The following is a 27,451-nucleotide window of genomic DNA, read 5'->3' on the forward strand; positions in this document are numbered from 1 at the left end:
CCCCCTTGTGGTCAGAGACTTTCATTACAATATAAAGACCAGGAAAAAAAAAAACATTTTTACTCCTGGTATAAAAAGTAGGTAAAACCAAATACCTCCTGAACATGTTTATTTTTTTTTTCTTTACTCATGTTGCATCTGTTAAAAAAAAAATCACAAAACACACAGTACCAGGCAAATATCTGGAAATGTCTCCTTTTTGGATTTCTAAAATAACTACTGAATATATTGGTGTGGATTTATTACCGCTTAAAGATCACAGACACACATCTTTTTAACAAAAGAAAATGACACAGATCAGTAGAAATGATGCAAGCAGCCATGTGCTGGATCAGGCAGATCGTTAAAAAAACAAAAAAGTGATCAGTTCCCAGGAACAAGTTTTTAATGATGATGAATGACTTTAAGTTTTTATTAACAGTCTTAAATAAGACTGAAACTATTGAACTCTACTGTTCTAAGCAAATAAGCAGGTGTTATTATTATATAATTAGAGCAAAAAGGCTTAATTTCTGTAAGCATGAAAAAAATAAAGTTTAAACTGCAATGTTTTTGTGTAAAAATTAGATGTAGTTTTATATCAGTCTTTAATAGAAAAGAATTTCGGTGTGACGGGTTTTTGCATTTGGAACTGCAGATCTATAAGAAAACATGCCAAACACTACAAAAAATAGAAATTGAAGTGTATTTTTTTTTTTTTTTTTGTAAATAAGCCTACTTTAATTTGAGCAGGTAAGTACGATAGTTTGTCGATGGAATGAGATTTATATTAAAAAAAAAAAAAAAACACATTTCATAATCTTTTATTATTATATCCAATCTATTTTAAGTAGCAATATACTCATTCAGTTGGCACATCATGGATGTACCTATTAATATTCACTTAATTTAGGAAACTTTAAATTATTCTTAGATGTTTTTGTAGTGAATGATTGTGTTCCACATATTGTCAGTGCAGACAGTGATGAAAGAAGCTTGCTAAAAAATAAATAGATGAAAAATCTCAGTGTTTTTTTGTCAACCGAAAACAGTCTCTTTAAAGCACTGTCCTGTCACAGTTACAACAGGTCGAGCAGGCAGTAAACAGCCGGACCATCAAGGTGAGAACAGGTGTTTTTAAGCACATAATCCTACATAAGAAAGCCTAGCTTCTCTTCCTTCACATTTCATGCAGTCAACAAAAAGAAAACAATTTTAGATAGAAAAGGAACTCTGGGCTTAAAATACTGAATGTTGCTCAAATTAAATAACAGGATATTCTTTTTCCACATTGCCTCCCTAAGATTAATTTAGTTGACACAGTGAAGTCATGACTAAGACTTAGAGATTTAGTTCAAGACATTTATTTATCAATGGATAAGGGAGACTGCATCTCCTACCTGTTTCCCCTCAACCTTCAGAAGCAGTCAGAGGCTTTCTAAATCACCTCATCTTTTGGAAGATTCAGTGCGTAAACTCAGTCTGTTCCCACAATAAAAACCTTGACCATGACTCCCTTTATCATCACAAGTATCCAGGTGTCAGAGGGAGTTATGTTATTCTTTTAGGTCTGCATCTGCGAACAGCAGTAGCTGAATCTATTTGCACGGTTACTCTTAAGGCCAAACCTTCCCTCACACTGGTAACAAACTAAGGTTTGCATATTCACAGTTCTTCAAGCAATGGTACATTTGAAAGGTAAAATATAATGTACTGCAACACAGTCAAGATTGCATGTCTGATTTTTACTTTTCGCCAATGTCATTACAGGACAGAAACACACATAGGTGATGTGAGTTAAAACAGAAGCTACTAAAACAAAAGTAGCATGTGTAATAAACAGCTGAATCATTATACAAACCAAAACATGAAAAAATGTGTATGTGTGACACAGGATTGTGGGGAATTGTATAGCTTATATGTCGGGAGCTCCCTATGCTAAATGAAATATTGAAATGATGAAGAGAGGGCATGCAGTTAGAGTCAGAGAAACCGGACTACACTGAAAAATATAACCAAAATATGAAATGGCTGAATACTTTTCTTTTTTCTAAAATGCCTTTATTTCATTTTCTCTCTCGTGGTATTGTGATCCAGTCAGACTTTTCCCCCATCAATGTTCTTGTTTATTCTAATGTGTGTTTTTGAGTCATCTCCTCATGTCTTGCACATGGCTTATTGCTGTTTGAATTCTACACATTTATTGCATTTATAGGGTTTAAAAATTGAGCTCCTGTGCTGAAAAAAACAGTTGATTTCAGGTGATTATCAAAATAATTTATATTTTATAGATAGAAACTTTGAATCAATTTGACTGTATGATCTGGTGAACTGTAAAGTGCCTTGAGATGACATGTGTTGTGAATTGGAGCTATAGAAATAAACTGAATTGAATTGAAATGTACTATATACAGTGAGGAAAATAGTTATTTAAACACCCTGCTATTTTTGCAAGTTCTCTTAGTTGGAAATCATGGAGGGGTCTGAAATTGTCACCAAAAGGTGCATGTCTACTGTGAGAGACAAAATCTAAAAAAAAATCCTGAAATACAATATATGACTTTTTTTTGTATGATACAGCTGCAAATAAGTATTTGAACACCTGTCTATCAGCTAGAATTCTGACCCTCAAAGACCCGTTAGTCTGCCTTCAAAATGTCCACCTCCACTCCATTTATTATCCTAAATTAGATGCACCTGTTTGAGGTCGATAGCTGCATAAAGACACCTGTTCACCCCATACAATCAGTAAGAATCCAACTACTAACATGGCCAAGACCAAAGAGCTGTCCAAAGACACTAGAGACAAAATTGTACACCTCCACAAGGCTGGAAATGGTTACGGTGAAATTGCCAAGCAGCTGGGTGAAAAAAGGTCCACTGTTGGAGCCATCAGTAGAAAATGGAAGATGCTAAAAATGACTGTCAATCTCCCTCAGACTGAGACTGCAGGAAAGATCTCAGCCTGTGGGGTCTAAGTGATCCTAAGAAAGGTGAAAAATCAGCCCAGCACTACAGGGGAGGAACTGGTCAATGACCTGAAAAGAGCTGGGACATGGCACAGATTCCAGGTTCCCCTGCTTTTACAATCACCATTTGGATGATCCAGAGGAGTCATGGGAGAAAATCATGTGGTCAGATGAGACCAAAATATAAAGAATGATGAGTACCATCCCAAAAGCACCATCCCTACTGTGAAGCATGGGGGTGGTAGCATCATGCTTTGGGTGACACTACTGTATTAAGGAGTTAAGGAGAGGATGATGGGGCCATGTATTGCCAGATTATGGAGAACAACCTCCTTCCCTTAGTCAGAGCATGGAAGAATGGTCTGGATAACCAAGGAGAGGCTCTGGAAGAAGCATTTCAAGGTTCTGGTGTGGCCTAGCCAGTTTCCAGACCTAAACCAAATAGAGAATCTTTGGGGGAAGCTCAAACTCTGTGTTTCTCAGCCACAGCCCAGAAACCTTCCTGATCTGGAGATCTTTTTGGAGGAATGGGCCAAAATCCCTCCTGCAGTGTGTGCAAACCTGCTGAAAAACTACAGGAAACCTCTGTAATTTGAAATGCTACTGTACCAAATATCAACATTGATTTTTTCAGGTGTTCAAATACTTATTTGCAGTGTTATCATATAAATAAATTGTTTAAAAAGTAATATATTGTGATTATGTCTCCTCCATGATTTTTAATTGGGAGAACTTGCAGACTAGCAGGGTTTTCCAATACTTATTTTCCTCGCTGTATCTGTATAAAATGTATTTCTTGTTACAGTTTTAAAATCATTATTTTAGCAGTGACATTGCTAAATCAGGGATTGGACTTGTCCCTTTCAATGTCTCCATTACAACATGGGATGTAGGGAGGCCCAATCCCAAACCGCCCCTATGCACTACCCCTTAATTATGGAAAGGAAGGTGGATGGGATATAGAGAATGGGACCCAGTCATTGCTATGGCAACACAGTGATGCCCCATGTGTTAGTCAAATAAAACACTCAAAGAGGACCTTCCCTTTTGGAATTAAAAAAGCTGTGGATCCCTCTTCTGTAGAGTTTTACATGGATCCTTTACTGAAGTTGAAACGTTTGTTGAATGTAATTCGGCACCTTCCATAAGTGCCCACTGTAGGGAAAGAAGTACAAGAAATGTACAAGAATCCAAAAACGTTGCATGTCCTGTGGAACTTCCCTATTTTTATTCTGTCCTACATTACACAGTAAATACTAATTACCTGTTTGATAAGAAGAGCTGTTTTATTCAAAAAGTTTGTTTTGTTTTATTTCAAGATTTATTTATTTACTCCTGGATTTAAAACTAAATAATATTATGAGGACTGCAGGTAGTAGCACAAAAATTTTTTATTATCTATCTAAATTAATATGTATATCTTACACTAATAATGACTGTAACTATTTGTTTCACCAAGAGCAAAGCTTTCAACTCTTTCTCATGTTATTGGGCAGATGATTCAGAGTAATCCCATCTCTAACTTACAGGTAGATCAGTTCAGTTTTTCACTGAAATAAGGACTCATGTAGCCTGATGCTTATTCCGAGGCGTGTTGTTCTCTGGGTGGGAATCAGTTGGACCATCTGGATCTTGTTCAGATTTAGTAGAAACATCATTTTCAGATCCTGGTGAATCTTCACCTGAGGAACTAACTGCCCCTCCGCTGTTCCTCTCTGCCTCTCCAGTCTCCTTTAACTTCTCCTGCTCATTTTCATCTGAGCTGGAGTTCTCCATAACGAAAAGGTTCCTCATGGAGTCACGCAAGGCCTCCCTCAGCTCGTCCTCTGACTCCTCAAAATTCCTGAACAAAGACGGTTGCATGTAATTATTTCTGCCTCCCCTTTATAATATCTAGGCTTTTATTATACAGCAAATCAAGGTTAGGGATATATTTGTTTAAAACTATTTGTTATACTGACTAAGCAGATTCACACTCCTAATCATCATCATTCCTCCAAGCTGTAATCCTGCCATTGTAAAATCTTTAAAAAGGAAATTAAAGGAAGCGGGGTATATTCAAAAAAGCAATTCCTGTGTTCAGAGATGAACTCACGTGTCATCATCATCAGACCTTGGCTCCAGACGCTGTTTGTCCATTTCCACATCTGAGTCCTCTTTATCCTCCTCATTCTCCACTGCATCGAAATCTAAAAGGACAAACATTTTAGTGTGGTTTTTTGGATGGTTTTTAAAATCATTTTCAATGTTCCTGTTATGCCTGACCGGCAATGACTGAGTCCAGAGGTGATGAAGGTTGATTCTGAGCGAGAGCGTTTAGCAGGGAGTTAGCCGGGCCTCTGGTCCACTGCCTGCGACCTTCTGAGAGGTTGAGACACATTCAGGTCAGCGCCCGCTGACAGCAGCAGTTCTCAACAAATACAACTAAAACATGACAAGATTTTTCAAAATGGGCAGGATATTTCACTTTTCCTGAGTGCTGCACCTTCTTCAGGCTCAGCTGCTGCTGTGTTATAAACTGAGTTGATGTCCATGTTGGCGAGGTCGTCCAGCAGAGTCTGAGGGATCCTTTGGCTCCACTTCTTTCTCTCCTTTGACCAATCTTTGAGTTTTAACTCCTCCCCTTCCTGGAAGCTTAAAGCATGATTGAGACGATCCACTTCCTGTTTGGTGAGTTGGGATCAGAGTGAGAAAAGAAAAGAAGGAAGACATCTAGAGAAAAAGATTTCATTCTGACTCCTCTATCTTCTACCTCGTCCTCTTTGCTTTTCATCTCCTCTGTGTTTTCCTCTCCGGTGTCTTTGGTTTCTTCTTCATCCAACCGGATCTCAAACATGATTCCTCTCTGCAGGTATTAAAAGTCCAAAAATTAAGATCCTTCAGTCAAGTTCAGACATTTTTACTTCATATTTTCTCAGATAAAGCTGTCAACTGATGATGATCGTTAAGACTTAATAAAAATAATAGTCATCCGTTTAATACACATGCTGTGCCGTTAATGGGGGACCTAAAGCTGATTATACTCTATATATTTTGCCCATTTGTTCAATGCTGATATCTTGTTCAAATTAAAATCCATTCTTTTGAAAGTTTTTGACATCTTGTTCTCATGTGCAATATTCTTCTCTCTCACTGTGCAATAACACATGCCAAGTACTGTGTAACCTGTGTAATTTTTTACTTATTTATAGGTCAGTACATCTCTGCAGTACAAGTGCAATAATCCAAGTCAACTACTGGTTAGTCTTTCCTTAGCACTGTGCAGATATTTTTATATCTAAAGGGCACATATTTCTAGACATTACAACTTTTTTTAATGCTTTTTTGTACTATTTGCACTATTTTTCTATTGTCTTTTGTATTTTTATCTTTAATGGCATCTTACTTTAACTCCTTTTGGGCTCTAAATAAGCTACTGGAACCAGAATTTCCCTGAAGGAGTAATCCCAAGAGATAAAGTTGAGTCTAAGTCTAAGTTTTATCAGGCTGAATCTCACCTTATCTTTGTTCCTTTTCTACAAATAATTGTTGCTCTCGTCTCTGATCTGCCTCAGAGCTGCTTCTATATCCTGCAGTGGGGAAAAAAACCTGAGGAATTTATGGCAAAATATGCTGGATTTAAAGAAGTCATAAATAGTTTTCTATGAACTAAAATAATAATAGAAAAAAAGAACAGAAGAGGAAAAAAAGAAAAGAAGAACAGAAAGCGATCGACCAAAAAAAGCAACTAACGCAGCCTATCAGGGTTTAGCTGTGTTATGATCTTTACCAAAACAATAACACCATTTTAAAAGAATTTGCAAAACTATTTAGAGTGCTGGACTTTTTTACAACTAACATTAAGATGTTAAACTTTTTGTGGATCATGAACAATAAGGCAAATAAGACATGTAATTAACATTATTACAAATGCATACCTAAAAGCTATATTTCCCTACATTAACACCTACAACTAATCTCAAGAATATCTCCAACCAGTTCCACATGTTTAGAACCTAAATACCTACAGAACCTACAGAAGAACCGATGTGAACGGATTCTAGATTGAACTTAGATATGCTAAGCACAAAAAACAACTTTGTTCTTTTGATCTGACTGTATGACTTGGTTTATGATGCATGAATCCAGAAAAGGGCCAGGTGCATTTACACAAGACATGCATCTGGCAGCTAAAACAGAGGAAATGCACCGGTTGTCCCACTTCCTTCAGGAAAACAATACTGGAGCATTAAATCCTAAATGAATAGACTTATAAATAGCTTCCTTCTCAAAACTGTGAAGGCAATGCTCCCCCATTGTCAGACAATCACGCATAAGCTTATGAAAACACCACGTGATACATTTCCATGCATATATTGTTTGTTTATAATATTTCTAGATTTTTTGCAAGTGCTCTAATCTGTCTTCCACACATTTCTCTTCTGTTTTTTCTCTAAGAAGGTTTAATATTTGACCTTTTCGTTTTGAGGGAGTCATCTTTGTAAGGATTACATCTAAGGATTCTGATTTTGTCTGTAGGTATTTTGTCTGAGTATTACATTTGTCTGTATATTCTCTTTGGACAGCTGTGCTCTCCCTGCTGAAGAAAGCTCCACAGCATGATCCCACCAACACCATGTTTCATGGTGAGGATTGTTATGTTAAGGTTGATGTGCAGTCATAGTCTTTGCTTCTAAAAGTTTTAACTTGGTCTGATGTGATCAATGCATCCTCTTCCACCTTTGCCGTGCCCCCTACATGGCTTGTAGAGTTAACCAGTTGCTCAGAGTTACTGTCTGCATTGACTGATTATTGCACATGGGAGGATTGTGTTATAACTCAACTTTATTTCCACTTTTTGACAACCTACCTCCTGACCTGTCAACTGTATTCTCTCGTCCTAATAATGTCGCCTGTTCATTTGTGTTCTCTAAAAAAATTAAAAAGCTGCTTTTATACTGAGATCAAATTACACACACATATCCTCTTATTTACTGATAAAAGCTTGGTTGGTAGCACTGAAATTTATTTGAGAGTATCAGAGGGAAAAGGGCTGCATAAGCATGCATGCCACACTTTTCAGATTTTAGTCCTGTTTCTCTGACTCTAACCAACTCTATGTGCTCTCCTTTATCCTCTGACATAGAAGCTGGCTCTGAGCTTTTCTGCCTAACTGTTTGTTTCCAGCACGGGGCAAAATATGGAGCTGTTTGACAGATGCCTTTTGTATCTCTGCTTTTTTCTGTATGTCTGCTTCTGTCGCCTTGAAGCCCAGTCAGCCTCGGCAGATGGCTGCTCACACATTGAGCCTGGTTCTGCTGGAGGTTTCTTGTTAAAAGGGAGTTTTTCCCTCTACACTGTCACTACAAGCATGCTTGGTGTGGAGGATTCCAGTCAATGAGTCGATGCAATCAGCTGGTTTTCCTTAGATAGTAACTATGATCTGGTTGAATTGTCTCTGTAAAGTGCCTTAAGATGACGTGTTGTGAATTTGCACTATATACATATACTGAATTAAATTGAATTTAAGGTTTGAAGGCCTCGTTACCATCACCTTAATCTTTGGTTTCCTCTATAGGGTAAAGTAAAGGACTCTGGCCGAACTAATCTACCAGCTGTCCATCATCCCCTGACCTGTCATCAGGCTCTGTGTTAGACAAGACAGAGGCTACATGCATTTAAAAATAAACTATTAGATCCTTTAAATATAGAACTGCCGTTACTTAGAACATGTTAATCTGTATGCAGCTAAAACCTTCCTACAAAACAAAGTCTGGCGAATGATGATAAGCACAAGGCAGGCTGATGTTGCTCTGTCTTACCTGAACAGGTGTTTCTTGTTGCTCTTCAGCATCTGAAGCAGCACCCAGGTCTCGTGCTTTTTCAACCACAAAGGTTCCTTGTTTATCTAGTGGCTGACAAATAATCACACACGTATTAGGCTGCAGGTCTTCTGTTAGCGATAGTAGCTGAGATGCTTTGCAGGCTTTGGGGATTCACGGTACTCAGCTGTCACATTAAAGATGTAACGAAACCACACGGAAAACCAGAGAATTTTCTGTTTTATCTGTGTGGTTTTGTGCTCAGTAGATTCTGTATGAAAGAAAGCCTGAAAAAGCACGTCTGCACGAAACGAGCCATAAGCCAGTTCCACTTTTAAACCGCACCGCTTCTTGTGAAATAAAAGAACATCTATATCTGCGTATGAACATTTCAGGGGAAAAAAATAAACAAAGTTTTAGCATCTTATCTGAATCTGTTCTTTCTTTCTAATTTAATGTTCTACTATTCTACATTTAAAGCTGCAGAACATCTAGTATTTACAACTGCTGTTTTTTACGTCTCTCTGTAATAAATTACAATATTATTGCCAAGTTTATTTATTTCAGAAAACTCTGGTGAAACACATTACATATATTAATTACTCACAAAGTTATGTTTTTAAGTTGACATTCCTTTAAATTATGTTTTTCTGTTTTCAGTTGATAAAATATGATTAAGTATTAGAATATTAAATCAGACCAATTTTAAAACCAGTTTTAATACAAAAACTGGGCTTAAAGAAATGTGCGTTTAATACCATTCAAAGGTTATTTAAATCTGACAAACAACCGTCATCGGAAGGTGTTCTCTGATTTATCGAATATGACCATTAAAAAAACACACCAGGGCTACTCTTAAGAGTTAAAAAAACTTCACTATATAAATACAATATCTTACCTACTGTAATCAAATTTCATTTTCATACCTCTGGTTCTGCTTTTTCTCTCATCTGTCTCTTCTCCTGATGATATTGTTGCCTGATCAGATCCAGCTGACGAAGATACTCCTACACACACACACACACACACACACACACACACACACACACACACACACACACACACACACACACACACACACACACACACACACACACACACAGACCAACACTCACTGTCTGTCTTCATTTTCAACAATATCTATTAAACACTTTACTTTATTCTACAGATTAATTTCCTTTCATTAGCTATTGATTAGAAATGTGTGCATGGGCTTGCATGTCCTCTGTGTCCCACCTGCTGTCCCTCATATTTTCTGTCCTGGGGAAAATGTTGGTTTTCAGGGCGTCCCACCTCTTGCTCCACACCATTTAGTTTCCTGTTGCTCTCAGCTGTAGATGGCCGCAAACCCTGGAGATAATGGATATGATCTAAGAATGTATGTTGGGATATAGCTGCTAGGTGAAACAAATAAACTATTCATGCAATTGAGGAAAGTCCTTTAAATGGTTTAATAAATAATGTATTTCACTGCAAAAATGATCTCAAAATGAGTAAAAATTTCTTAAATTAATTTAAGCAGGTAAATAAGATGATTTGCCAATGGAAGTAGTATTTTTACTCTTAAAATAAGGTATCTAGATAAAATGCACTTGAAATAAGACAATGCAATTGTTAATTGTTGTGTTTTCTGAAGGTAGTTTAAATTCTATCACCTGAAAAATGTAAAAACCAGAAACAGAATCAGAACCAAACAAGCTCACTGCTGAGTTCCTTAATGATACGAGTGAATCTGCTGAGCTTAGTCTTACCAGCTGTTTCTCTGCTCTCAGTTTATACAGGTTGGCCTCCTGTTTCCTCTGCAGGTATTCGTTATGAGCTGCAGCCACACTAACAAACAGGACAGGTGAGGGTGAGGAGGAGTGACAATGGTACCAGTCAAGTAACTAGGATTCTACATTTTATCAAAAACACAATTAAACTCACTAATACTTCTAATTAGCAATACAAAAAGTTTGAAAACAAGTAAGTCCTGCTGCAATTAAATGGTTTCTGACTTCGCTGTAGCAAATCTAGATTAAATTCATTACTGAACACTAAGATTCATCAATTTCTACATATAAACATATTTCCTGATATTCATGACAATCATGTAAAGGGTTTTTGTAGAACTTCAGTGCTTCTTATTGTGTTGCATACAGTTGGTAGGGTTCCACAGGACGACCATCTTGTTCGTCATCGTGTGGCTTCACATCCATGACTGGACCCTGAGGGGCAGCAGCTGGATTAGGAGCTACAGCAGGAACGTCTTTATTTCTCTGCTGAAAGACATCCAGCTGAGCGTGGTAGTGCTGGTAGTGGTTTTCAGGTTGCCGCCCATCAAATCTGTAGCCAGAGGTATGACATGGATTTGTCTGAGCATCCTGGTCCTCCAGCAATGGCTGAATTATGATCATTGCTCTCTTCTCAGGACAAACTATCTGATTTCTTCAAAGGCCTTTAGAGGTTCACCATGAGGCTATTAACATTCATAAACAGTTTACATGGCAGACATTTTAATGAGTTTAGAGTAGGTTTTACTTCCTACTTACTTCTGAATCCCTGCAAACCTTCTGTCTGCAGCTGGTTTGGCCGCTCTTTGATGAAGAGGCTGCAACAATAAAAAATGTAAATAGCAGAAATGCAGTTAATCCTGTTGTAGAACTACAGTATGAGGCTTTTTTTTTTATAACTTACTCTGTGTTGAGGGGGGTTGTTCACTCGGATAGGGACCCTATAGTCAGGCTTACCAGGCGGTCTTCTGCCTGCTGCCCCAGGCCTTTCTGCTCCTCTGGCTTTCTGTCCTTTTGCTGAACAACAGTGTACGGAAAAAGTGTGTTTTTTGTCATTTCTTTCCGGTCTCTATCACTCTGTAAATCTCTGTTATTAAAAATATAATTTTTTCACATTTAGAGACCTTGGGCAGTAGAAACGTTTTTTTTTTTTAACTGTACTGTTTTTAAAATGTCTAAGTTTTGTTTTCCTCCACTAAACTTTATATTTAATGTAAGATGGCCAACAAACTCCACCAGAAATGAATCTAGTGGAATTACAGCATCAGAGGTCAATGAGCTCTTGCAGATCTGTATCAGAATAAACAAAGCGAATAATGTTCATGAGTTTGCAGGCTGTTCTTTGTACCTGCAGCGTTTTCTGCTCCTGTTCTTATTTTAACAGTTTCAGATGCAGCTGCAAATCTGTTTCGATGTGAAGCCATGTGGTTAAACTCATCTTGCCTCATCTGCAAACAGAAACCACACGCATACCAATAAACATATGTACACACTGACAGCTCGTAGGAAACAGTTTTCACAAAAGCTAATAATATTTATTTTGTTTTATAAGAACCAAAACAGCGTCTAAATTCCTCAGTGTGAATCCAGTTGCAAAAAGCATCATGAAGACCAAGGAAGGCAGCAGAAAAGTCTGGGATGAAGTTTAAAGCAGGATTAGGTTATAACACTATATTCCAAGCTTTGAACATCTCACAGAGCTCCGTTTAACCCTGCATCTGAATGTGGAATCAGTATGACAGCCCTTTAATTATACCAAGAAAAGGCTGTCCACTGATACTAATAAGCAAGGAGAGCATTAAGTTAAACCGGTTAAACATGGTGTTGCGTCATAATGCTGTGGGAATATTTTCTTTAAGACACTCTATAGTTACATAGGCTTAGACTACTCGAGGACATAGAGACCCCTTTTAATCATTTTATCTTCAGTCCATTCTCCCATTCTGCAGTATTTGTTAGTTCAGTTCTGACTTTATGCTCTCTCTGCTTTTTCTCATAGTAGCTTCATCTGGTCTCTTCCTGTTTGGCAGTGACACAATCCCAGAGAAAAAAATCAGCTGTGCTGCTGCCATCAACATCTTTGTTCATAGATGTTGGAGCTTAGCCTGTTTTTCAGTGGAGTTCTGTTTCCTCATGCGTCCTCCCCCTGGCCACCTTTTCCTCCTTTTGCCATCTTTTTATCTTTCTGATATTGAGCCAATGTTACGAGTACATTTCTCCACTGTGAGTTCAAGCTAACCAGCTAACAATCTGCATTTGGCTCCCTTCCCATTGGCAAAAACAGCTGGCCACTGGTAAGCTGCATGCCCCCCCCACCAAACATACTGAATATACTTTCAAGATTATTGGATTATATGTCTAACTTCACAATTATGGACAATTTGTGCTCATACCAATGTAGAGAATTGGATAAAATATGGCAAAACTGCTACAGTATGATCGCTTTGCATTTCCATGCTAAGATTTTTCTAAATGTTTTCTTTGTCTTATCTTCTATAACTTTATCTTCTCAGCTCCTTCACTGAGATGATGGCCTTATCAATTACTCAAGAAATGAATCCAACCTTTTACCTGAGTGTTGAGATGTCTGCTGATGTGCTTTTCCAAGAATGGCCGACGGAGGACTGAGCTCACTGAGGGACGGTCACGGGGGTTGACCTGAAAGAAAACAGCCACCTGTTTTCTACTTTATTATTTCCTAACAATTCCACTCAAACAGTAGGTCATCAAGTTAGAAAATAGTTAATATTTTCTCATAACTAGAACACCTATTTTCTTAAACAATCTTTTTATCGATAAGAAAATTTGTATATCTTTTGGTTGTTTAGTCTTAGAGCTAAAATTTGACCCAGCAAGGATAAACCAATATTGTTAATGTATTTTTAAAAAAGGTAACTTTTATCCAGTAATCCAGATCATGGATCTTTATTTTAAGTCCCATCATTGGTCACCTGCATGCTAGACATTAAATTCATGCTTTGGCATTTAAAACCTCCATCTGGGTTTGTGGTCAAAACAAAAACCCAAATTGTATGTAAAAAAATCAACCCAGACCAAAGTTGACTCAAAGTAGTTTTCATTGTTTACTGAAGAAAAGAGGAGAGTAGGAGCTGTGCGTTTGGTGTATTTCTAATGACAGAGGAGATGGCTGCAGCGCCCACAGAGGACAATGGGGACTCTATCATGAGAAGCTCGGGCTGATACCGAAGGACGAAGTCACATTGACATATGCACCTCCTTCGATTCCTGATTCTGACTAATCCAACCTGTTGCTTCTAAGGTTCAGATAAGAAAGAATTACTATATTCCCATTTAACCAGTTCTTTCATTCCCATAATTGGCTGCTAAATTGTACCGAATTTTAAATAAAAAAAAAAATGTCTATAGGAAATGTCCAATTTGGAAATATTGCTTAAAGGTATAGTGGAGGATTTTCACGAAGTTTTGAAAAACCCGCCCTCTCCACTTTAAAGAAATGCTCCTGCACTACTCTGTACCCCTCCCAAGAGGGATCCCCTGTTAAACGCATGCAAGAGCATGCAGGAACCCAATACTCCTTATGCATGTTTAGAAGTTGCTGTTTGCACCACTCATACAGGCTAAAAAAAAAGATTTGCAATTTTTCCACTATGTCAGACTCATGAGCGGTAAGACAAAATGGGGACGAGCATGAAGGATGGCCTTACGTAAACATATAACCAGAATGATTAACAATTAGGAGGACTTTAAAATAGAAATGAGAAAAACTGGGAAACTCTGAATTCAGAAATCTCTAACAATAAACCAAACCATGCAGGAGGACCATAATTCTGCCCTTTACCAGCAGTAAAGCTTTGGTTTAAAGCTATTTGCATTGCAGGTGTATGGCAGGTGTGAATGTGTTTAAATGGGCTAAACTCCTAAAACTGATCTTATTTTGTAGGTTTGTTACAGAGTAAACTAACAATAATACATTGGGGACTTTACTGACATAAAAAAAAAAAAAATAATTAACTAAACTTTCACCTCTGTACAGTGAGTCATTTTGATCCTAATAAACCCAGGATGAAATTTTGCTTCATACTCTTGTTAACAGCTGATTAAAACGCTCTTGTTACGACTGTGTAACCTCAGTTTTCTGTGTCAGATGTAAATGCTGCAAGAAAGAGGATGAGTGTTTGTGACCTTGAAGAGCTGGGTAACTAGCAGGCGAAGGTCGTGGGAGTAGCGGCTGGGTACAGGTGTGTAGCGGCCTCTGCAGATTTTACTGACCAGCTGCCTCAGACTGCTGCCCTCAAACTGTGGTCAGAAACCGAACATTAGGTAACAGGAAATTCTGTCAGCCAAATCAGCTTCACTGATAGCTTAGCGATGGGGAGCTGTTCAGGTAAAGCACTCAGTAGAGAGGCGGAACTTACTGGATGTTTCAGGCTGCAGAGTTCGTAGAGGACACAACCCAGAGACCAGATATCTCTGCAGAAGCAAAACCAAAAACAAAAGCTGACTTTTATCAAAATCAGTCACTTTAATAGAAATGCTTCCTGATTATAAGTGCACTGTTTCCCAAACATCCTGCCGAAAAGAGAAAGGAATGAGTCCAACAGATTCACTGAGTGGATGTTTGAGGTCATTATACAACACCACATTCGTTACATCTTACATATCATGCTTCCTGTTGAAAAAGCTCACACCCTCTAAGCCTGAAGGAAAAAAAACAAATTGAGATCAGATAACTGAGCTCGCCTTGGGTTAAAAAAAAAAATCTTGTGAAAAAATGCTCTGTTTTCTGTTTTGGTTTAGACTTGTAGAATAGACCTGCACTTTGAGTATTTATGGGAACCTGACGACATTTTAGGCCTAGAGAAACAGGTCATTTTAAACGATGAAGGAAAACTGTTTATGTGTATTTTGTGGATTGAGGTAAAAAGTGTGCAAAAAATTTAAATAACAGCGCAGGTTAAAGCAAACATCTCTGTGAGAGGAAGCAACTCTGACCTCAGCATTAGAAAACAAGACAACAGGAAAGAGCAGCTGAGAAAACCAGAAGAGAAGCAGCGTCATTCATCTGTTAAATGCAAGAATTTGGCCAGCAGGGCACAGAAATGTGTTTCACTCTCTTTGTCTACACATGTTTTCGAAATTAAAATCCCCTCTGGGTGAGCAGCAGCTCTCTTAGATCATAAAAACAGAATTACACAACTATGGCTTATCATTACGCCCACATTGAAAGATCAACAGTGATAAACATGAAATGAACTCATTTGATGTTCACAAAACTCCTCCCCTGTTGAGCAGAGGTGGAACCAGATGGGGGGCCAGGGGTGGCCATGGCAACCCTTAACCAATCATTGGCCGTCCCAATGGCCACTCCTACCAGGTGATCTAATGTGGACATAATTCACAGCATCTTCTCTCTACAGGCGGCAGCAGCAGTAATACTCTTAAATGGAGTGTTCTAACTAATTTTACAGAGTTTTGGAAAAATGTGCAAACAGATAAAAAATATTTTGGGCACTCATTTAGATCTGGATATATCTGTATATATTTCAGGAATAATCCCCGCAGACATGATCGACAGAGACAATAAATATTTGATCAGAGTTCTGCTGTGTATAACATGTGCTTGGTTAAGACCACAACCTCCCAGCATTACACAGTGGAGAGATGGGAAATGCAACATCAAGATGGAGGCCTTTTAAACAAAGTGGAGACCTATAACTTTCCAAAAAGTTTAAAAACAATCCACTGGAATTTGTTTCCAAGTTTGAAGACGTTTCGCTTGCGGTTATGGTATATGGCATACACCATAACATACGTCTGTTATCAGTCTGCTCGACTTGTGAATTGGAACATTACTAGGGCTAAGGCTGATGATGTTTCACGAGCTCACGGGCACATGAAAATGCACAAGCACACATATTGAGAAACGGCCTCTGAAAGGTGATCCAGGAAGCTTTTTCAATTTAAAATGTCAGAAATAGCTCGAGTTCGAGGTTTTATACAGTAGCCCAACAAAGCCTTGTTTTTGCTTAGAAAACATGCACATTTAAATGGACGAACAGGTCCAGCCCTTTGGAATTGGGGACATTTGGTTTCTTTGTTAGCCTGTAATGCCGAATACCAGTCTATGTCTCTAGCTACTCAATTCACAAGAACGAGAGTATGAACTTGTGTCCTCGCCAAGTATGCTCTTGAGAAGAACACAGGAAAGTGTGGACTCTGAGAGTAAGGGAGCACGCAGCAAAAATCTGGATCAATTGGAACAGAAGCGTACTTGTGATGTCACCACACGCTCGATACGTCTGGAGCTGCATTTCACCTCCTGTTATTAATAGTCTCTAGATAATAATAATAAATTCTTTTTTTTTTTTCATTTAGTGGGTGGTTAATAATTAACACAGTCAGATAAACACAAATCAAATGCACATTTTACCAATTAAAACAAAAAACTTGCCATCAGAGCCAGCGGTACTTCACGCAAGTCTCTGCAGAGAGAGGGCTGCTATAGACAGTCTATGATTAGCCCTGGCTGCAGTTGCCCTTGGAGGTTGCTACGGTCCTCTCAACTTCAGACATTTTTATTTTTTTTTATCACGCACTAAATCAGTAAATAAGCCATATAGTGATGCTTAGAGTATAATGTTCTCACCTCAATGAGCATTCAGCTCAGCAAAGAACTCATGCTCTTCCTCAACACTAAATTCCTCAGACATTTTTCTTTCGTTGTTTCTTTCTTTGCACAGGTAAACAGCACATTTCTTCTTCTACGCTTGCATTATCGGCAGAGCAGACGCTGAATGCGCACTTTCATCTGGTTTGGTCTGCCGCAGATTCCGTAGACTCGTGAACGCTCTTTTAGGAAATCCTATACACTACTGTTTATGCTCTAAATCATTCTAAATGACTTCATTTCGAGTAAATTATGGACGCTACCCACTCAGGAAACTTGGAATACATTGGACGAGCAGTATGGAGGAATATTGACACGTTTTTTGTGGACTTTTATGGACCTTTCTGCCTCGGGCGCCACAGACCTCCATTATTTGAATGTCAGCAGACAGCAAGAAGCCTCCCAGATCTCCAGATGCATTTGAGATATCAAAAAAGTACTCCAGAGTGTTGTTCAGCATGGGGGTGAGTAGAAAATGAAGGCTAATCATGTTTTGGGTGTAGTATTCCTTTAAAATGTACCTTTAATAAACAACAGTAACAGAAAGAGAACTTTTAACTTAATACTCTGAGCTCTGTGAGTGCTCCATTGGAAGCTACTATTGTCGCAGTGCAAGCGGGGACAGCTATCAATCTCAAGAATGGACAAGTCTTCTCTGATACATACTCGGTAAAGACGGAGGGGCGAGATCAACATCCGGGGACTTTGTCTGTTCTCGGTCTGCTCATCTTGTGAATTGGAACATTACTAGGGCCGAGGCTGATGATGTTTCACAAGTACACAAGCACATGAGAACGCACAAGCACACATATTGAGAAACGGCCTCTGAAAGGGGGGTCGTGAAAGGAAATTGCTGGCCTGGCTGAATAGGCGAGGTTTTCTGTTCCCCTGTAAAGCGGTTGGGGTTGTGATGATAGTGGGAAGGGATCAGCTCAGTTGCTGCATTGTAGGTTTTTGAAAGCTGAAACCTGAGTCCAACCCCTCTGTTTAAAGCTGTTTTTTCTTTCTTTCTTTCTTTTTTCGTATAAGGTTTCTTAATGGGAACAATGTATGTTTGAAGGAAATTAATCATCACCAACCCCTGGATAACTTTTGGCAGAGCAGGAACTTAACAGCCTTGTTGCTTAGTGTTGGTAAAATGTCTAAAATCATCTGTATAAACAAAATGTTAAGATACGAAATGTGAAATGTAACCAGAGTGGACATGTGTATATGTGGATATAAAACAGTTACTGAAAATAAAAAGTTCCAAAAACAAATTGAGTGAAATGTTGTTTTTCTTTTTGTCCTGATTGTTTAAGAGGTGGCTAGAATCCTATATCATCTTTTAGCATTGATGTTTGAAATGCAGTATTGTACAAAAATGTCATACCAAAAACAATGTAAGCAACTAAATAACTGGAATTAATATGAGGAAAAATTCCTCTGTACAGATGATTTTGGGTGAAATCAGGTTGTCAAGATGTACATACGTTTTGTTATTGTAGGGCCGACTCTCACAGATCTCCGGTGAGAGGTAGTATGGTGTCCCAACGCAGGTCCTAGCCATCTCCAGCGTGCTGCACAGTAAGAAATAAAATCAATCACTGAACCCTCTGTTGAGCCAAAATATGACGATTAATTAGATGCTTTTTTTATGGAAATATTTTTTACGGCACTAGTTACTCGTTTTTTTGGACAGTAGGCTGACAGGAAAGGGAGAGACATGCGGCAAAGGACCACATGCCTGATTCAGCTGCTTCGAGGACTAAGGCCTCTGTACATGGGTTGTGTGCGCTAACCACTGCGCCTCCAGAGCATGCCCACAGTAAATATTTTGACTGGTAAATTAATTTAATTAACCAAAAAAGCTTCCTATCCTGTCTTCCTTTGATTTCATACATCTATAGATCTAAAAAATTGTCCACTTCTCTCTAAATGTATGAATGAATCTGCCATTCTCTGTCTGTCTTTCACATTTTTCTGCTGAATGTAAGTAAAGTAGAAAAATAAAGACAAGGAGACAGGGAAGCATTGCACTCTATCATGCTATCAAACCGATTTCTGCAACCAGACGCTACCAGCTGGCTACCATTTCTACACTCTTGTGTTTACATGTCCTCTTTGTCACTTTGAGGAATGATAATAAGATGTTTGGAGCTCTTCCATGAAGCTACAGCAGACTCACTGACAGGCAGCTGCGCCGTGTGTGTCTATGTGTGCGAGGATCACGCTAACTTACTTATTCAACATTCTTGCGATTCCAAAGTCCCCCAGCTTTACTTTCATCCCTCCGTCGGTTAGGAAGATATTCTGGGCAAAAGTGAGAGCAGGAATAAAGGCACATTTGTGTGGTATGTATATTAGTGTGTTGGGGGAAGGTTAAGGGGATGTGAGTGTGTCTGAAAACTAATACGACTGATGAAAGTCAGTGATGGCTGTGAACAGAAATGCAGTCTGTTGTCATTGTTGGTGAGCTCCCACAGAGTGGGGGCTTTGTCCAGAGCAAATCTGATCTCAGAACAGTGCAGCTGGACAATAACAGAGCTGTGATCATAATGCCTGTTAATTAATTAGATTAACCCCAGAGAAAGGATGCTCAAAGTGTTCATAGACACCAAAATTTGAAGGGTCTTCTTTTACTTATTTATTTTTTTACACTGTAAGGTTGATTTTAGCAATTAAACCAAAGTAATCTAGAGAACCCACATTTTAATTGTTTGAAAAAACACAGTATGATGTAACCTAATCAGGAAGTATTTTTCCAGTTATGATAATACTTCTCAAGTTTTTTTTCAATCTAAGATAATTTTCCTGTTAACTCTACCCAGTATTCCCAAAAAATTATACTGCCACTACCATGCTTCAACAAGGGAATGGTGTGTTCAGAGTAAAAGGGAAAATATAACGAAACTGGTTGCACAAGATTTATTTATTTTTTTATTTTGTAAAGAAAACAAATCGAAAACCATACTTCTAGGTTACTTTATGTTGATCTCTGCATAAAATAGACTAAACTTGTGGTTATAAATCGGTTTTTGCAAAAATGTTAGGGTTAAGAATACTTCTAACCAATAAAAAAATGCGGAGCAGTGGGCTGCCATTGTGCAGCGCCCAGGGAGCAGTGTGGGGTCATGGTTCTTGCTCAGGGACCCAGAGTAGCAGTCCATGGGGGTGGGGCTTCAACCCACAACATGAGGATTAACCACTTTATATTATAGGCCTCCACAAGATGGCATGTTTTATAGAAATATACTGCACAGTTAAGTTAGTACCCAACGCCCTCCCTTATATTATATAATACAGTGAAATTGTGACCTTTTGAAGGGAATAACTATTTCCTCATGCCCTCATTTATTAGTTCTTCTAGTGCTAATATTTTCTGTGACTTCTGTGTATAACTTCACAGTTATCTCTGTGAATAACGGCTGACTTCTTTTAGCAGTTACTCTAACCTCTCTGTCTGTCCTTGCTGGGTCATGTCTCTCCTCCTCTTTATCTGACTCCACCTGCATTTACTCCCTCCTGCCGCTCCACTTTCACTTGTGGAGCAAAACAGACGTGTTGTTTTGGCTGCATTCACATGGAGGCTTTTCAGCCTATTTTTTTTCTCTCTCTAAGATTCTCTGATGTGTTTTAGTGGTTTATTATCGACAAGCTGAAACACAGTGGCCAGCTTCAATCACCTAGACTGATCAGTTGAGGGAAACAGGGTTAAGATATTTATAAAAAATAAATAAAAAGGACAGGTTTCATGTGTGATGAAGATAATTAATTATGCATGATTTCAATTTGTTAATAAATTACTTTATACTTAATTATACATACTTTTTTTATTATTATTATAAGACTTTTAAGCTTTGGACCGACAGAAATGTTATATTTGAAAACCCTCGAGCAAGAAGAGGGGTTATTCAGAGCATGGTTACCAATATCCTCTGTTGGTTTGCATCCTGTCCCTGTACTACTGAAAACATTGAGCAATCAAGCTTTTTTCCTTCCACTCTAACCTCTAGAAGTCTCCAGAAAGGATTTCATTTCATCTTGTCAGAGCAACTCAGGAAAAACTTGATTCATACCAGTAAGTCAGGAAAGGGAACGAAGGAAACCGTCGCCACAAAGGCTCATTTAACTACCAAACATTTAGATAAATGTCAGGCAAATGCACATTTGGGGCTTTTACATCTTCATTCAACTCAAATAGACACTCTAATAAGAAAAATAATCCAAAAAGGATCTAATTCGTTCTTTATACTGACGTGCCTCTATACTGCAAAAAAGGATATGGATTTTTAAAGCCAATAAGACCTTATTATCTACTGCTAAAGCTAATGCTCCGTACGGATGGCTGGAAGTTTGGCTGTTTTATTCAACCTTTAAACTGATAATTGTTGTACACAAAATCAATACACAATACTATTTCTTAAAAAAAAACAAAAAAACCTTTGAACTGAACTTTATAAAGAGAAAACAAAGGATTAATTATTCCCTTCTATACCCGAGGGCCTTCAGAGCTGATAGAGAAGTTCTTATTTTGTTCTCATGCCTCATGAGTGTTTTTTAACACTGTAATGCCACATGATAAAAGTCTGTCCATTGAATAAAGATCTAAACTTTAAGACACGCAGCCAAAAAAAACTTTATAAAGCTTCCTACCAGAGTAAAATGGTTAGAATAACATCCCCTCCAACCACGACAACCATTAAAATAAAAATAAAAACATCAACTGTTAAGCAGTTCATAGATAAAACATTTCACAGTTTTATAAAGTTTAACTAAGAAATCTTATTTTTAAATCAGTCGGGCCTGAAACTAAACAGATCATCATCCACCAGCATCAGCATTACCTTATGTTTAATGTTTTTCTAGATCCTGTCTGCATTTACGAATGAGTTGCGACCCAAACAGATTTCAGACTTGTTTTAACAATAAAGGAATGTCCCATTATATGTAAGTCAAATGCTTAGTTGAATAATATCAACAACACTATAAAAAATATAAAAACCTTTAATCTAAGTAATGTCGTTCAAAAGAAGAGAGAAAACAGGGTTATCCTAGTAAGTTCATGGGAGTTTATCGTTTAGAGATCTATATGTTTTATTTTTGTAGTTTATCTTTTATTTGAGTTCAACTTTGAACATTTTCAGTGAATGAATGGGTTGATTTTTCATGATATTTTCATTGCTTGTGTTTGAGTTAGCGACAGTTAAATACCTGAGATTTGATGTCTCTGTGAAGGACCTTCCTGTCGTGGATGTGTTTGAGGCCCAGGCAGATCTGAATGAACCAGTCCACTATCTGAGAAACATAAACAATAATCTCAGTCTGAAGCATATTTCTCAATTTAACAAAAAACTTTTTTTTTCTTCCTGTTTCTTTAGTGACTCATATTCAGTTCGAGAATTCGTCCAAAACAGGTGAGGTTCTGATTATGATGTGTTATGCTTTGAGTACCTGCTCCTCAGAGAAGGGTATTCCTCTCTGCATGTTGATCCTCTTCAGCAGATCTCCTCCATCGCAGTACTCCATCACTATGTACAGACCGCCCTTCTCTGCAGGGAAATCATTCACATCCACAGATAAGCCTAAAAAGATCTATAGCTCTGGAAGATTTACATGTTAACTCTATCAGTTTAACCCAGAAGTTTGTTTCTGAGAGGAAATTCTGATCATTCCTGACTAGTATCATCAGTATCTAGTTAAATTAACTTCACTAACTTTGAAAAAAACTACTATTATATATCATTGTACTGCACTTTTACTAAACTACGAAAAAAACTACGAAAAAGTATCACTACTATGACTTTACCCATCATGATTAATTTTACTTATTGAAGAACAGACTTGTTTACATTAAAAAAATAACCCAGGTAGACAATGACCCCAAACACACAGTCAAGCAAAGAGAGAAAGAAAATGGCCCAGTCATTCACCTGACTTAAATCTAACAGAAAATCTCTGAAATGAACTAAATATCAGAGTTCATAATAGAGGCACACGAAACCTTCAAGATTTGAAGACTGTTTGTGTGGAGGAATGGGCCAAAATCACACCTGAGCAACATATGCGACTGATTCTCCATACAGGAGGCGTCTTAAAGCTGTCATTGTCAACAAAGGCTTTTGTACAAAGTACCAAATAAATTTCAGCAAGTGTGTTCAATATTTTTTCCCTTTGCCATTTCACTTTATTACACAGAACTTTATTTCTGGCCATCTATGCTTTGATTTTTTGTATCGGTGGATTGCATGGATTGTTACCAACATCTGGTAAATATGTCATATCAATAGCACCTTTAGAAATATATTTTCTGCGAAAAATGGTGGTGCCTTCAATACTTATTTTACCCACTGAACATGTTGTGTAATTTGACATGTGAAAATATTAAATGAGAAGTTATGATGCTAGGGAGCAAGTAGACCAGTTACTTAGTACTTGCGTAGCCTTTTTTTCAAAATATTTCTACTATTTCTTAATTATAATTTGTTACTCTCCCACCTAATTTCCTGACCTCCTTTTTTAATGTATCTGTTATTATTTTAATTTCATCATCCTATTCTTTAGTTTCCTCCACAGGTTAGTCAGGTCAAGACTGACTGGTTTAATCCCAGAGTTCTAGCTCCATTCTATCAGTAAAAGCATTTCGGAAAAGTTTAGCAATTTCTTTAAACCTTAATCTACCAGTGATATGAGTTATTTATGTTTTATTTGTCATTTCACTCATTAATGAATACATAGAAAGCTCTGAAAAGGATCTGTTCTCACCTTGAAACGTAGTGATGAAAGAAACGATGTTGGGATGATTCATCTGCGACAGCAAAATAACTTCTTTCTTAGAGGCTTCTTTCTCTTTCGAGGACATCTAAACAGTGAACACACTACATTGTCAATGAGAAAGTCTTAACAGAACTCAAAGTGATGTTTAAAGCAACTTTGTATTTAAAAAATTTTGACCTTTTTTCATATTCATAAAAATCATTTTAAAGGTTAAGAGAGGACAAAAGTAAACACAGAGTTTTTCTTTTAACACACAAAACAGGTTTTAGTTGGAAACACCTTCTGGCTCAGGGTAAAAACCACCTGGCTCCAGGGAAAGGACCTCTCTGAAGCTAATGGATGATGATGATATAACACAGGTTATATTTTAGAAAAAAAAATAGATAACTGTTTGTGAGGATTGAATGTCTAGGTAGGAAAGAAAAATAATGTTTACCATAGTTTAGGTGTTATTACTTCCTCATTTAAAGATGAGGAATAATTTTAACTAATATGAAGTGTGACAATTAAAAGCCAATGAGAGGCAAATTTTGTTAAATCACAACTCCATAAATAATAGGATCTTTGTTTTTTTAGAAGTGTGCTACAAAATCTCTCAGTACTAGGATCTGTTTAAAATCCAAAGAAGATCATGCTTCCTAATTCCTTGATAGATGAGCACAGGTGGTGATTTGGTCTGCAGCCTGCAGACAGTGTGCTGCTGTTGCTCTACCTTCTTCAGGCTGATCTGTTTCACCACACAGAGCTTCTCTCCATCCACCCTCCTGTCTCTAACGAGTAAGGCTTTACCAAAGGCACCTTCTCCGATCTGCCGAATCACCTCATAGTCATTCATAACAACTGGAAAAATGCTGTGACACAGAAATATCAGGGAGGTGTTAGTAAGCAGTGGCACCAAAACCATGTTCAAACTGCAAACATTTTCTTTCCAGATTTGGATGGATGGATGGATGGATGGATGGATGGATGGATGGATGGATGGATGGATGGATGGATGGATGGATGGATGGATGGATGGATGGATGGATGGATGGATAGATAGATAGATAGATAGATAGATAGATAGATAGATAGATAGATAGATAGATAGATAGATAGATAGATAGATAGATAGATAGATAGATAGATAGATAGATGATGCTATTATACTACTATTATTCATAATAGTAGATTAAAAGTTAGATCAGTATGTTGATACATGATGAACACACATACATATGATAAACGTTGATAAACGTTTGGATTATGCTACCATAAATTATTAACTCCCATTATCCCATAGAAGTTTTCTTTTTTTTTTTTTTCTTTTTTTTTACTCAACTTAGATTGCAGCGGAACACGACCGTTGCCATGGATACAAAAAAACACAGTTAGCAAACCAGCTACACCTTTCTTCGTCCGGGAGGAAAATATGTTTAGTCTTTTTTTATATATATACTTAAATAAAAGAAATATTTACTTACGGTTTAGGAACTGAATAAACGCAGGTTTTACATTGTTTAAAGACAAAGAAAACAGTTATAAGTTTAAAAGTCGTGAGACGTCATTGTAATGTCTGTCTTTAAATGTAAAAAAAAAAAAAAAACAGCACGGTACGCTAGAGTAGGTGCCGCAGAGCACACTGGGAGATGTAGTTGTTGGAATGATTCCTCAAAAATTTTAAACCTTGCTAAAGAAGAATTTTCACCTTCTTTTTTATTGATATGGTCTATTAGAAATTCCCACATTGAAGAACAATGCCTCTCCTGTAAATGTCATCATTTAAAAATTGATTTTCCTTTTTGAAAATTAAACCTTGACTGACAGTATGCTGTAGTAGCTAAATGGCAGAAGTACTGATCCCTCATATACTTGATCTGTAGAAGCTTAGGAGCCAAAGTAAAAGGAAACTGATGTACTTAAATCCTCAGAACAGAGATTTGGACCTTTATTCGCAGTAACAGCTCAAAGCAGTCTATTGCCACATTTAGTGATCCCCACCAATTAAAACACAACTCGCAGTTCTCAAAGTTGGCATGAAGACTTAAAAAAAACTCTGTTAAACATGTGTTTTCTTTCAAAGTAATCTATTAAGACTTGAATAGATCACATAAAAGATCAGGTTCCAAGAATGATTTGAAATTTTATTATATTTATATACGTATATGTATGAAAGTTTGGTCAATGATCAAATCTGTATAAAAACTAAAACATTTTCAATTTAACGAGAACTGGGTGTTAATTTCATTGCTTTGAATGTGGCTACAGTATTCATTACCAAACTCAAAATCTATTACTAGACCAAAATTTCCTGTATACTGCTTATCTGGTTCCAAACTAAAAAAACATATGCTGGTGTGAGATTCTTATAAGATGATTACCTGGTGAATAATCTCCACCGCATCACAGCACTAATTTGTTGATAAAAATGGAAGAGTATTCTGTGTTGCCATGAGTACAGAATTCCATTTAAGGTAAAGCCCATCATATAGGTGCTTTTTTTTTTTTTTTACTTTCTTTGCAATGAACCACAAATGATTACTTCAGTGAATATTACAATAGAATTGATGTGGGGTTTGTGTATAGTTTACTGACTTCAGAAAACAAAGCAACTGGATGGTTTTCATAGAAGAAATGTCAAAACCCTTTAATTCAAATTGCTTTCTGCAATTGCAGCTAGTTAAAAGTTTTAAAGCATCATTTACAGCATTTTACCTCCTTTCCCCCCAAAACATTAGCCTGGACAGACTTTTGCTCACAAAAAAGGTTGAACTTTCATGGGTAGACATGCTGATACTAAATTAGCATGTCTACTGTAATGCTTTACAACTAACCATCTGTTTTTTTCCAAATGCCATTGTATTGTTTATATTAAAAAAGACGTTGGAATCAGTCTCAGTCAGGCTTAATGCTGCACTTCATGTTTTTAAGGTACAAATCTATTCTCTTCTCTTCAGTTGTTTCTTATTTACACATTCCTCTGCTTTTAAACCACCTTTTCGGTCCTCAACAAAATGTCCCTACTCTTAGAATTTAAGCTTTTCCTGAGGAGCTGGCTCTCCTGTGTGGAACCATGGATCTTGATAAAGGTCACAGGATGTCCTTTGCTTCACCTGCAGTTGGAGTTATTGTCTTCCTTCAGCAACCTGATCTTTTTCTTTGGATCTTTCAAAGGCTCTTGAAGGAAAGGTTATGATTTCATAATTTTTTCATATTAGTTGGTACCAGCAACTGGTCAGAACATAGATCCAAGTTTAAACAAACAAAATGACAACTAAGACCAGGAGGCATAAAATCAGGCGCCTTAATTTAGCACATGAATAATTTTTTCTTGGATAATCTGACTGTATGTTTCAGTACCAACAAGACATCCTGCATGCTCATTCAAGGTGACCGATCCATCTATCCACAGCCTAATTCCTGGTCTTTTTCCCATGATGCTCCTGTGTGAGGGTGCTCTCCGATTAGCACTTTAATTACAAATGAATTTCCACTGTGATCAGATGACACCGGCCTGGGCGCCTGCTCTGACAGCTGATCCAGTCT

At 37.5% G+C, this 27,451-nt stretch overlaps 1 protein-coding gene across 1 annotated transcript; it reads right to left on the bottom strand.

Moving 5' to 3' along the window:
• Window positions 1-3,960: 3,960 nt before the first annotated feature.
• On the bottom strand, window positions 3,961-25,505 carry LOC119790189 (serine/threonine-protein kinase Nek5-like). Its single transcript, XM_038295620.1, is given in 24 exon segments — window positions 3,961-4,791; window positions 5,044-5,137; window positions 5,214-5,309; window positions 5,434-5,611; window positions 5,701-5,793; window positions 6,446-6,517; window positions 8,750-8,842; window positions 9,676-9,756; window positions 9,986-10,099; window positions 10,501-10,579; window positions 10,889-11,074; window positions 11,281-11,339; window positions 11,426-11,538; window positions 11,870-11,969; window positions 13,093-13,179; window positions 14,686-14,799; window positions 14,919-14,973; window positions 18,643-18,729; window positions 19,392-19,462; window positions 22,364-22,447; window positions 22,604-22,701; window positions 23,915-24,011; window positions 24,639-24,777; window positions 25,390-25,505. Coding segments are annotated over 23 exon segments (2,454 nt in total). The 5' UTR covers window positions 24,762-24,777; window positions 25,390-25,505; the 3' UTR covers window positions 3,961-4,511.
• Window positions 25,506-27,451: the final 1,946 nt, after the last annotated feature.

Source organism: Cyprinodon tularosa, unplaced genomic scaffold, assembly GCF_016077235.1.
Source record: "Cyprinodon tularosa strain WSP-4 unplaced genomic scaffold, ASM1607723v1 ctg357, whole genome shotgun sequence".
Lineage (NCBI taxonomy): Eukaryota > Metazoa > Chordata > Actinopteri > Cyprinodontiformes > Cyprinodontidae > Cyprinodon > Cyprinodon tularosa.